Below are 14,202 nucleotides of genomic sequence, written 5' to 3'. Positions count from 1 at the left end.
TATGAAGGAGGTTGGGACTGCATGATGATATGGTAATAATTTCAAATAAAAACTCTGACATAGGGATAAAAAAATATTACCTACAAATGATAGAGATTCCTTACCAAAACTCTAGAAAAAAATCTTATTCTATAATGAAATATTGAAGATGCTGCCATTGTAGAAAAAAAGGACAGGTGTTTCACTACCACCATTATTATGCAACATTGTTTTTGACATTCAGCCTAATGGAATAAATCACTAAAATGAAATAAATGCTTTTTAACAAATGGTGCTGGAGCAATTGGACATCCAGTAGAAGAAAATTAAATGAAATATGAATCACAAATGATCCTCAAATCATATACAGAAAGTAACTCAAAATGCCATCAGGGACTTATATATAAAATATACAACTATGACCCCATTAGAAAAAAAAATAGGAGAAAATCTTCAGGACCTCAGAATAGGTGAAGCATTCTTCTTCTTGACAGCAAAAGCATGATTTATCAAAGGAAAAATTGATAAACTGGACCACAATGATTTTGAAAACTTTTTCTCTGAAAAAAAGTCCTTTTTAAGAGGATGAAAAGACAAGATAGAGACTTGGAAGAAATACTTGAAATTGAAATATCTGACAAGTGATTTGTGTCTAGAGTAAAGAACTTTACAACTCAACATGAAACAAGTACACAAACAAAAGCAATCCAATTAGAAATGGACAAATGGCATGAACAGACATTTCACTGAAGGAAATCTGTTGATAAATATTCACATTAAAAGATGTTCATTAGTTATTAGGGAAATGCCAATTATAACCACAATGGGATATCATTACTTTGATATCAGAATAGCTAAATTAAAAACATACGCACGCTCACACATACACACAAAAAACAAATTGTAGCAAGATTGCAGAGAACTTGGATCATTTATATATTGCTGTTGAAAATGCAAAATGATACAACATTGATACGACATTTTCTTGCAAAACTAAACACATGCTTACCATGTGACTCAGCAATTGCACACTTTGGCATTTATCCCAAAAGACAATTTATGTTCATACAAAACCTGTGAAAAAATGCTTGTAGAAGTCATAGTCATAATAACTCAAAACTACAAAGGACAACCCAGATGCACTTCAACAAATAAAAGGTTCAGCAAACAGTGGTATCTTAATGCCCTGGATTATTACTCAGCAGTCAAAAGGAACAGAGTGTTGATAGACTCAACAACTTAGATGGATCTCGAGGGAATGATGTTGAATGAAAAAAGCCCATTTCTGAAAGTTGCATGTTGTACTACCCTTTTTACATAGTATTCTTGAAATAACAAAATTACAGAGATGGAAAATAGGTTAGTGTTTGCCAATGGCTGCAGAGGTAGGCTATGGTAATAAAAGTGCGGTTCTATGCTGGTGATAGAGCTATTCTGTATCATGACTGGTGCTCTTCATATATGACAAAATTACATAGAACCAAAAATACCCACACACACATACACAAATGAGTACATGTAAAATTGAAATCTGAATAACTTTGTATAAATATCAATTTCTTTTTGTGATATTGATTATGCAAGATGTTGCATGTATTGGAGAGAAACTGGATGAAGTATATAAAGGATTTTCTTTATTATTTCTTACAACTTCATGTGAATCTGCAAATACCTTAAAACTATATATATATCTGTAATATAGAATACTGAAGTAAGAATGAGAAATAGTCTGTTCATGGTAATAATAAACTATATATAATTAGGACTAAATCTAATAGGAAAAGTAAAGGATCCATATGAAAAATAGAAGATGCAATATTATAAATGTACATAAAATGTGAGTGGTTTAAGTAGTTCTGAGTGAAAAGCTTTAATATTACAAAATGTTGAAAGTTTTCTAATTTACTCTGCATATGTGGTGCAATTTTAATAAGATTCTCCATTTGGTAGGTTGAAATATGATTCCAAATCCCATATAAAGGAAGATATGTTTGAAAATTATTGATATATTTTTTGAAATATTATTTGAAAATAAGATTATTTGGTATGATGCACTTGCCTTATGAGATATTTCTTACATTAATATCTATATCTGTGTCTGCATTGTAAAAGATGTAGTAACAAAATATGTGGAAAATCTGTATCATTAAAGATACAGTAGACAAAATATGTGGAATTTACCTAAGGAAAGAAAATTATTTGTAAGAAAAATCGGTGTATATATATATGGGTTTATTTTTTTCTTTCTTTAAGGTTTTTAAGATTTTATTTATTTGAGAGAGAGAAGGAGAGCTGGGGGAAGAGCAGAGGGAGAGAGAGAAAGAGAGAAGCTCAAACAGACTCTGTGCTAGACTTGGAGCCCAATGCAGGGCTCAATCTCACAACCCTGAGATCACGACCTGAGCCAAAATCGAGAGTCGGGTGCTTAACCAACTGAGCCACCCAGGCGCCCTGATTGAGACAAATGTATCATGACTTGGATCCACCATTATAGATCATACAGTGTAGTTTTACTGCTCTTGAAATCCTCTGTGCTCCACCTGTTTTTTCTTCCCTGCCCCACAACCCCTGGCAAACACTGGTGTTTTTAGTGTCTCCCTAGTTTGTCTTTTTCAGAATATTACATAGTCGGAATCATACAGTGTATAGTATTTTTGAACTGTCTTCTTTTACCTAGTTGTAGGCATTTGAGTTTCCTCCATATGTTTTCATAGTTGATGGCTTGTTTTTTTATCACTGCATAATATTTTGTCATCTGGGTGTATCACAGTTTGCTTATTGATTCACCTCCCGAGGGACATCTTGGTTCCTTCCAAGTCTGGGTGGTTATGAATAAAGCTGCTATAAAAGTTCATACCCAGAGTTTTGTGTGGATATAGGTTTTCAACTCATTTGGGTAAATATCACAAAGCACAAATGTTGGATTGCATATTTAGTTTTGTGAGATACCACTTAACTGTCTTCCAAGGTGGCTTTAACACTTTGCATTCTCTCCAGCAATGGTTGAGAATTGGCCATTTTATTTAGAACTTAGGCCTTCTCTGATGCTTTTTGCAAGGCTTTTCCCTTCTTTCTTTGAACTTGTGCAATACTCTGTATCCTCATTCTGACATTTAGCATATTCTTTCTCGCTTTGCAAGTGTCAATCCCTCAGGACAGATCCTAGATATGTCTCCAGTAACTTACCATACTTCATTTAAAATTTTGGAAGTGTAAGGTCCAGTATTTGCTGAATGAGTAAAGAAAGTTCCAATTTTGATGTGTTGGGCTATCGAATGAAGCATTTTGTTCTGAGAATCCATATATGATCACAATGTCCTGTGCTAGCCTTGGGATTGTACAATTCTCACTATCACCATTAGTAATATTTTTTTCAATTGTTTCTTAGCAATTATTTCATGGGTTAAAGATGTGGTTGATTCATGTGAAAAGAAATTGTATTTGAAGTTATCGATTCTTTACCCCAGCTTTTCAGCTGGAAGAAACAAAGCTCTCACTGCAATAAGTGCTGAACCTTTAAAAAAACAATATCTAATGAGGTTAGTATATATCTCTGACATTTTATTTTCAACCAGAGTGAAGGTCACAGCTGAAAGGTAACAAAGATGATTTTACACAGTAAATAAAAAATGCTATCGAAAAGAAAATGAAATACTGCAAACTTTCTATAGCCTCTTGCATCAAAAGGCATGTTTGTTATGCCTGATTCTGGTAGTTCAACCATATTATCCTTCCATTTCATAGATTCTTGAACTAAAAAAGGAGTGCAACTAGTTTTTATGTCAGGGGCTTATATAAATGTGTGCTTTTCATTAATATTCTGGAATTGCATTATTTGAATTTTTATATTTAACTCCTAAATCTCTTCAGTATTTGTTTGGTGGTAATTGTTTGGTGGAACGTGGTATTCATTCTGTGTGTTTGGTGAACTTCCTTCTGAGTTGGGAAGTTTTCTTTATCATCTATATCAAGACCCTCAACTCTCTCATCTTTGGTGTTTACAGCTAAAATACAAATTTAGCATTAGGAGAATATGTCAAAGTTGTTTTGAAACGTAATGGGCTAGGTTACGGTTAAACCCTGAAAAACGTGTGGGCACAACGTAGAACAGAAACTCTTAACTGCTTTTATATTATGTATCACCACATAACAAAGGTTTTCTATTAAATTTGTGCTAGATGAAGATAATTATAATATTTAAAATAATATATTGAAAAAGTTCATGAAACAAAAATCTTCAAATGCCAAAGACCATAGGAAGATAACTGTTTTATATTGTCCTCTAGTTAATGTCTTTGAAACAACATATTCCAGATTTTATAATTCACTAGTTTTAAAAACTAACATGAGATAAGTGTCTAATCTAATATTTGTTTTATTTTAGATGAACTCACAAATTCTTCAGAAACTAGATTGTCTTTAGAAGACCTCTTCAGGAGAGACTTTGTGCTTCATGACCCAGGAGCCCGGTGGATCAACGGTACGTGCCCGCATTTGTATGTGCTGTATTTATTTTGCATTCCATGTCATCAAAATTAAAGTAAATAATGGTATTTTAGTACTTTAATTGACATTATGCTTCAACGATTACATATACCAATATACTACTTAATCAGAAAATAATACCTTGGCTCTTGTGCAAGAAAACTAATTCCTGAAATAGGTCATCAATCAAATTATTCTTGAAGTATTAGACTGACTGTTCTATCTCTGCTGTTCTTCACAATCACTAGTTCTGTGGCTTTAAGCATGTGTTACATCTTAACACTTCTCTGGATAATCAACTTGGTGTGGAAGTCTAGATTTGGGGAGCCTATATAGTTAAGTGCTTCAAATTCGGCAATCAGATTAGTTTTCTTTTCTCTCTTTGTGGCTTTTCTTTTTAAGCTTAAGTGCTACAAACTAGGAAGAATCTTTGCAAAGTTGAAATACTTGGATACGGCATGGAAATACACTGCACTTTGTCCTTTTCCAGCAAAAACACTTCCTCAATTTCCCTAGGTTATTTCTGATTTTATTACTAACAAAAGTTTAAAAAAAGCATTTAGATTAGAAAAGAAACAACCATAAAATAAAAACCACTGAATGGCTCCATGGGCTTTGGTTTGTCTTAATAAAAGGTAATAGCAAAAGTTACTAGATAGCTAAGAGATGTGTTGGTGCAAAGGAAGTCATGTTTCAATTCCTTGACTATTCCAATTTGCCTGACCATACTAATCACTGTTGTTAGATAGCTGTTAATCTTTGCCCTTCACTTTATTTAGACATAATAACTTTGCTTGTTTGTCGGGCATGGAGTAGATTATTTGTATGACAGATAAAAAAGAGCTTTGCCTTTTTATCTAATAAAGATCATCTCACATACAGCCCATTTTTTCTTCTCTAATATTCTAATTAAGCGCATTTATGCCTGCAAATTAAAGGATAATTTGTGGAAGCTATAAAAAGAATGTAACTTAGTTTGTGAGGGCAGAGGCCAAATCATACTTGTTTACCTAGCACTGATAGAGTTCCTGGAGATCAGCAGGCACTCAAGATTTGAATAAATGAATGTATTTAATTGAAGTCCAGTGTTATTTTAGATAAACTCAAGTTTCAGTTAAAATTGTTTGGAAGATGAGTGTATATCATGGTGATGGTATTATAGACACAGAAAACAAGATAGCGTTTTATTAATTTCTTTATAAATTTTTATTTTGAATTGTTCATAAATTTGGTATTTGCCATACTGCTGCTTTGCTCTGTGATTACTTTAGATGTACCCTGCATTTAGTTCAGATGAGCGCTATGACTCAGGAAGGCCAATAAAGAGGTATATCATTACCAGACATTGCATGGATCTCTCACAAATCTTTCCACTGTTTTTAATTTTAAAATCATCTTTGTACTTGCTAACATTTCTGCTTTCTATTAGAGGAGGTGACATAAAAATTGTGGGAAAAATCGGGAGTTATTACATTTGAACTGCTCAGGAACATTCTGTTTTATTTACCATGATTTTGGCCAAACTATAGAAATTTGTGTAGTCTTTGACTTTGGAAAGCAAGAAAAAACCATGGGCTTCATCTCCCTTCTCAGGCGAGCTTGGACTATTTAAAGAGGCATTTACTCCTGTGTATAACTGACACTTCGATATTGAAGTGCCAAAAGCCTGGACATATACTTACGGGGAACTGCTTGCTAAATTAAGCCACATTTCAATATCTAGGACACACATTCTACTTTAATCCTTTACACGGTACCAGAATAATATATTTGCAGTTAATCATTTTCATCGGTTTTTTCATCATTTCTTTTCCTGATCTTGAGAAAATATCCTCGGACAGAGCTGCAGTGTTATCATTATACTCTATGTAAAACCTAAGACCTAAAATATTTATAAAATAATTTGACATAAGAATCTTTTAAACAGGGTTAAACAGAATTTCAGCTTTCAGATGCAGGCAGTCCTTACAAATACCACTGAAGAAATTGACTCCCTGTCAGTAGATTGCATGCACTGGGTTGCTTTTCGAGTAGAGGAATAGATCTGTGCTCATTCATTTCTCTTATCCAACTCAGATCTCCTTTTTGGCAATCACTAGACACGGCCTATTTACATATTCCTCACATAGCCAGAAAATACAGTGGGAACTATATGGATAAAATGTGTAATCTTGGCCTCATTATCACAGATTGTATCTATGGGTGAAATGTCATCTTTTTCTTTATGAGATGTCTCACTTAGGTTGTCTTAGTATATAAGTGGCTTGAAGAAGTCAAAGCTGAACTCGTTTGGAAGCTTCGTTTAATTCTTGGAGGTCACCTAGGAACACTTAATGCATTACCCAAGGAGAAGGAGGGAGTCGAGCAGGCCCTGGCAAGTCTAGGATGTAGTGCAGCAATGCCGTTCATTATGCTGTTTCTCAACTAATCTATCTGTGAATGTCGTTGCAGCCTTGGATGGGTGCTCATGTTCATGGTTAGCTTAACAACTGCCTTCCCCCAAATCTGCTCATATCCTTGAAATCTCCATTTTTATAGCATCTTCTTCCCAGTTATGTCACCTTGAAACCTGGAAATCCATCTTCGGTAACATTATTCATCTCCCCACATACATTCGATGATCAATCAATCATCAAACAAAGACCTAACATTAATTGAGGGCCTTCTGTGTTAGGTTTTGTGCTAGACGCTTTCTATCCATATTTCATGAATAGTACGTAAAGTTAAAATTATTAACCCCAGAAAACGGAGACTTAAGCAAAAAAATGTATCCAAAACACAGCTGGTAAGAGATGGACACTGATTTACCCACTATATTTAAGTACAAAACTTACCCTCTTTCATTGTTCAATTTTGAGATGCTATTCTCAGTCTCTAACACACGTGCCTGCCTCTTTAATAATCTCATTGTAGATTTCATTGCTATGAATCATTTCATCCTTAGTATTGCAGGATTGTCCTCTTCCTAGGTATATCGATGTACTGTTAAGTTAACATGGTCACGAAAAGATATATAAGCATATTTATTGATATGTTGATGATATAAAATGTGAACAAAGAGGTCTTCAAAATAGTGTTGATGGCCTGTGATATCCCTTTATTTGTATTGTTTACCAGTGATTGTCCAGATGTCTGGATTTTGGCCTTTTTTTTTTCTTTTTGCCATTACATTTTTTTTTACATAATTTTCTGTAATAAAGTGTATGTTGAGTGATTTTTATAACTAATTATGAAAAATAATGTCCTCCCCTTTTTTTAGTCACATAGGTCTCCATCCAATCCCTCCATCAGCCTCCTGACAAATACAACTTTATAAGGCCCAGCTGAAAACTGTTAATTCACTTTTCAATAAACATCAGAGGAACCCCTTTGCCATTTGAATAAATTTCAGTCTTCCCTTTGTGGCAAGCCTCTCAGAAGTAAACACAGCCTCTTCCCTAGTAGTCAGCTCTATACTGTGTTTTAGGCACATTGAACTTCTTGATGTTCTTCCTTGACTCTGTGCCGTTGCCCACACTATTTTCTCCCTCTGGAATCCCTTCCCCCAATAGGAAAGCCCAGATTTTATCCCATTTGAAACCTGATGCCCAGGAGCAAAGCCAGTGACTGTTTGTCTCAGCTGTGAGGATCATTTTCTTCCTCTACACTCTAAGGTTTGACTCTCCCATAGAGAAATTTACACCTCCGTTATAATTATAACATACCTCATCTCCTCTAAGACAGTGCTTCTAAAACTATTGTGAAAGATCACTATTTTTAAATGTAATTCATTTGTTTTTACCTTTGACCCTTGAACAGCACAGGGTTAGGGGCTCGAACTACCTTGCACACTTGAAATTTCGCTTATAACTTGTGACTCCCCAGAAACTTATCTACTAGTAGCCTTCTGTTGACTGGAAGCCTTTCTGATAACATAAACAGTTGATTGATACATATTTCATATATTATACCTATTATAAACTTTATTCTTATAAAATGATCTAGAATTTAAGAACCACAGTAAACAAGCAAAGGGAAAAATTAAGAAAGGGAGAGAGAGACAAGACAAGAAATGGACTCAACTATAGAGAACAAACTGATGGTTATCAGAGGGGAGGGGATTAGGGGATGGTTTCAAAAGGTGATGGGGATTAAGAACTGCACTTGTCATGATGAGCGCAGGGTGATATATGGAGCTGTTGAATTACTGTACTGTACACCTGAAACTAATATTACACTGTATGTTACCAATCTGGAATTGAAATAAAAACTTACATTAAAAATTAAAAGTAAATAATGGGAATAGGGGAAAAATAAACTAGAGAGAAAATGTTAAGAAAATTATAAGGAAGAGAAAATACACTTACAGTACTGTGGTGTATCAAAAAATCTGCATATAAATAAGGACCCACATAGTTCAAATCCATGCTGTTCTGTGTTATTTTCATTTTGGCATGAATCAATACTCGAAAAAATACAATAAAGGTAAATAACTGAAAAAAAAAGAATAACTAGACATTCTGATACAACCCCGAATTTCATTTTACTGCAATCAAGAGTTCTAAAATTATATTTCAAAAATATACTAGGTACAAACATAATATTGGAACTAAAGGAAGAATTTCAAATATTACTTTGTTTGGGAGAGTGTATACAGGTAATTAATAGAGAGTATTACTAACATACCGCTAACTTTTTGTTATTCCAAAATCAGAATTAAACAAATATTGAGAGAGTAATCATTCACATTGAATGCCTATTCTCATATTTTGAGGAGGCACTGGCGTATCACTATTTAAAGTTTTAATGAAATAAATTAGCTTGGTTCCTTCTTGTTAAGTTAAATAATCTAGGTTAGACTGATGACAGTGCTACTCACCGAGGATAAACTTTATTTCAATTATTTCTATTTTCTGTTTTAATAATATTGATAGTAGAAGAGAAATCAATCTCCAAAATGAGGGTGATCATAATGGAAAACAGAAGACTTTAAAGCAGTTTTGAGCTTTTACTCATAATGAATCAAGAGATAACTTGATAACTTTGACTCTTTACCACTAGCCAGTTTTAAAATTTATCCTGGGAAGTATAGATCATTTAAATTATCTTTTGATAAAAAAAGGAGATTTTGGGGGCGCCTGGGTGGCACAGCGGTTAAGCGTCTGCCTTCGGCTCAGGGTGTGATCCCGGCGTTATGGGATCGAGCCCCACATCAGGCTCTTCCACTATGAGCCTGCTTCTTCCTCTCCCACTCCCCCTGCTTGTGTTCCCTCTCTCGCTGGCTGTCTCTATCTCTGTCAAATAAATAATAAAAAATTAAAAAAAAAGGAGATTTTGGATTTTAAATACATCTGGGTTATAATAGACAATCTAATGTTAAATTATAGCATCTCGTAATGAGATCTATTGTGCGTAGCTAGTCTGTCACTGGCTCACCCACTAGTTCACCTGCTCAGTGAGATTAGTCCGCTTATGCATTTGGACTTGCAGTGATGTGGGTGGAATTGCTACCAGAGTTTCTAAATGTGTACTGTCAATTAAATTTGTCCCATTGTGGACCAGTGACCAGTACTTTGCCAGCTGGCTGTAGTTTGCCAACATCAGATCCGAGAGACAGAAAGCCCTGAGGAGTGGAACCCGTGTCACATTCATGTTTGAGTCACCCCAGCTATTAGCACCCTGCCTGGACTCATGTCACACTCAAGTAGCTCAGTTAGCATAATGGGATAATTCACTCTATTTTCCTTGATCTATATGTGTGGATCCCTTGATCCACAAGCAGTAGAGGATTCATTTCTGTTCCTTTTCTCATGATATGCGTAGATTTTTCTCTGATTTATACAAGCCTGCCCTTCCCAGTGTCCATCTAGCATGTGAGCTGTTGCACACTTTTTTTATAAATGGCTGGTTGTGATGAGCGATGATGTCTGAGGCTCTGGATTTAATCATGATTTTATTGGATTTAATTTTGGGACCAGTTCAGCCCATCTCCCAGGGTGATATCTAGAACCAGATATGTAAACCTGTTATCTTTTAAATGATATGTGATGAAATGACATATTGATACAGGGAAGTCACTAAAATGAAGCAAACCAGAGTCTCTCAATAATTTTTAAAAGCCTACTGATGTTTGCATTTTGTTTTACTTTGTTTTCATTTAAACTGGGGGTAATAGTTCCTATGTGTAGAAGCACAGCAAAAATTAAATAAGCAAACTATATAAAAAGCAAAGATAACAAAGGTAAAGGCAAAATGAAAAAGATAAGAAAATATGTAAGTGAAAAAGGAAGGTCTGAAGCGTTATAGATCTTCAAATGGTCAGAATCCTGATGACCACTTCTAGAGATGCTGCAGACACCTTTGTAAAAGCCCCTGACATTTCTTTGTAAATGCCCCCTCTTACCCCAATGAACAGTATCTGGGATAGTCAATAGAAAGTGAAAAGCCATTGTTGTATTCTTCATGGAAAATAAAGCAAATTATGGAAACAATATCAATAATAGTTACAATAATAAGAAAACTCAAAATTGGGGGAATCAAACAAATGAATCTTGTTTGTTGTTTTTTGTTTGGCACTCTTTTATCAGCTAGAATTTTTGTCTGTCCATTCACTGTGTTGCAGAAGCTTTTGTATTTTTTTTGTGCATAGGGAGCTAGTCACAACGCTTGCAGCATTCTCACTCCCAGCCCTCTCCAACAGAATGTTAACTCTTTTGTCTTATTTTTTATTTTCTTAAAAAAAAAATAACAGCACAGCATAACCATCAATCAGGGTGATAATCAAAAACGGTAGAATTGAACTCATGACCATGAGGTTCGGGGGGATAATTTATATTTTTATTACAATATGCTATATAAGGACAAAATATCGTAAAGTACATGTGCAAAACTAGGTGTATGGTTAGATAACTTACCTTCATCTAGTTTTCCATCTATTTAATGGAATATTATACAGCTATTAAAACTGATCTTGTGAAAAAACTAGTGACATTAGGACACCTCAGAATAAAATGTTAAGTGAAAATTGTTGGATATAGAATTACAGTCATATAGAATTACATGCACAATACATTCACAGTTACATTACAAGCATGTACACATATGTAGGTGCAAAGAACATGGTATCAGAATTAAATATGCTATCATATTAAGTAACTTTCTGACGGAGTGATTATGAGTTACTGTTTTTAATTTTTTCTCCTTTTTTGCCTGTATTTTCCAAATATGCAGCAAGTATGTTGTTACTTCTGTCATATGTGAAGAATTACTGAAATTCTTATTAAAATGTAAATACTTTCAGCTCACTAAATACTTAATTCATCACTGTTTTGGGTACTTATTTATTATTTGAAAACGAGTTAGAGGGTGCCTGGGTGGCTTAGTGACTCTTGGTTTCGGCTCAGGTTACAATCTCATGATTGTAGGATTGAGTCCTGCTTCAGATTCCCTCTCCCTCTCACTGGTGCTCTCTCTCTCTCTCAACTAAATAAATAAAATCTTTAAAAACATTTAAGAAAACAAGTTAGAGACATGACCTAAAATGATGAGTGTCAAGGATGTCTGACATGGCCTGGGGAGTGTGGAGCCCTTCAAGATGTGAAGGAGGACACTAGGAATACCGTCTTATCTATGGTAGACCTGAAAAGAGCCCCCCAGCCCTGCAACACTGGGATGAAAGATGCTTCTTTTGCCCCAAGACTAACGTGAGAGGGAGAAGTACAGAGAGAAGCATAGGGTTGTTACTAAGTCTGGGAGAAGAGGAATGTTCTCAGAGCAGGGCTGGACTGTCTTTTTTGTGTTTAATTTTTTATTTGATTATAGTTGACACTCAATGTTATATGAGTTTCAGGTGTACAACATGGTGATTTGACCAGTCCATACATTATGCTGTCCTCACACAAGTGCAGCTGCCATCTGTCACCATACAATGCCATTGCAATATCAATGACATATTCTTAATGCTGCGCCTTTTGTTCCTGTGTCTTATTCTTTCTATATCTGGAAGCCTGCATCTCCCACTCCTCTTCACCCTTTTTACCCTCATGCCCCCTCCTTTCTGGCAACCCTCATTTCTCTGTATTTACCAGTCTGATTCTGCTTTTCTTTGGGGGTTTTTTGTTTTGGGTTTTTTTTTTTTTAAGATTCCACATATGATTTCAGTCAAGCAGAATCTGATCTGGACTATCTTAGGGGTACAGGTTCTTATCATAGCAGTTTTACCCCCTATTCCCCAAGAGACTGGGACAAAATATTCCCTGTATTTTACCAATGTTCTTTCTTTCACTTGGTAATAAAAACATATAAAGGGGTATTAAAATTGTGACATCCCTAGTTTCTGATTCATAGGTCAGATAAATGAAAAATTAGGTTAAAATATAATTGTTATACTTTTAGAGTAACATATGTCAAAATACATTACTTTCAAAGTAGATCATTTCCTATCAAAATTAAAGAAGCACTTAGAAAAGTATACCATTAAAATATATTTTCTTATCTCTAAATTACCAACATATTTTATCACTATATGTTTATATGTCATATTGTGCTTTTAACCCAAGTTTAAATTACCCTACATTAAAGCACTTGAAGTCAAAAGTAAAAATCAAAATATTTGCTATAAAAAAATCATACTATGTCAACCTTATATACTAACTACAAGTATTCAGATTTTTGTTCGGAATTTAAATCTAAATAGTTTTTTTAAGGAAATATTTTTAAGATTCCAGCTTGTCTTAAAATGACATAATTTATACAAAACACTGAGAGAGAATAGGGATAAATATTTACCCCACAGAAAGCAGTGTTAACATTTCAGGGTAAAAGTAAATTCAGTAAGACAATATTTCTATGTTTTAGAAATACAATGATTATTTTAGAGAATTTAAAGGGAGTTGGAAATAGAAACCAGACTTTAGATTAAGAGAACTATATTTGGATTCATAAAAGAAGGGGGAAAGGGTCTAAGTGGGATGAAACAGTTATGTTTAAAGTTCATCATCAAGCATTGCTGGGGTATGTGGTTGGCTCAGTCAGTTAAGCATCTGACTTCAGCTTGGGTTATGATCCCAGGGTCCTGGGATTGAGCCCCGCTTCAGGCTCCCTGCTCAGCTGGGAGCCTGCTTCTCCCTCTCCCTCTGCTCCCCTGCTCCTGCTGTCTTGCTCACTCTTGCTATCTATCTCAAATAAATAAATAAAATCTTAGAAAAACATCAAGCATTACTGAGTTTCACCTATATGCCCTGTAGAGGTTTTTGTATGTTTCAAGTGGCATCTGTGGACGTTTGAAAGGTTTGTGAAAAAATACATAGTAGTCCTCATAGTCATAGGGTATTTTACACAATTGTCGTTAGTCTTGGCTTTGTAGGCCCAGAGACTGAGTTTGTCAACACAAATGTAGACTAATGGACACTTCGATGTTGACATCTATCTTTCCACTAATTTGTCCATCTGTCCTTTTATACACTAAAGACCTATTCATGGAGCATAGCCAACAATTCTTGTAGATGCAAGAGCATAAAGATGAATAAATATGGTCCCTTTGTCCTAGGGAATTATGAATATTAAGGTTCTTTCCCCATTGTGTACTATGTCTTTTCTGATAACTAGGGTTTAAAGAAGTGAAATTAGTCATCAAAGGCTATGATTGGGCAGAAGGTAGAGATAACGAGATTTATGAGAAATACTCAGTACAAAATATGAAGAGGTTTGATTAACTTTTTTTTCCCCAGAATCTGAAGCACATCTCCATATCCCACACTT

At 34.7% G+C, this 14,202-nt stretch overlaps 1 protein-coding gene across 2 annotated transcripts in view; it reads left to right on the top strand.

Moving 5' to 3' along the window:
* Window positions 1–14,202, top strand: part of DPP10 (dipeptidyl peptidase like 10) — a 632,664-nt gene that overhangs the window by 163,064 nt on the left and 455,398 nt on the right. For both annotated transcript variants that reach the window (XM_034654431.1, XM_034654430.1), the window contains exon 3: window positions 4,364–4,459. In XM_034654431.1, the coding sequence (XP_034510322.1) occupies window positions 4,364–4,459 (96 nt within the window). The remainder of the gene's footprint in view (window positions 1–4,363; window positions 4,460–14,202) is intronic.

The sequence above is a fragment of the Ailuropoda melanoleuca genome, chromosome 2 (genome assembly GCF_002007445.2).
Source record: "Ailuropoda melanoleuca isolate Jingjing chromosome 2, ASM200744v2, whole genome shotgun sequence".
NCBI classification, from domain to species: Eukaryota; Metazoa; Chordata; class Mammalia; order Carnivora; family Ursidae; genus Ailuropoda; species Ailuropoda melanoleuca.
The sequence above is the reverse complement of the archived record's forward strand: the minus strand, read 5'-3'. Positions and strand labels throughout refer to the sequence as shown.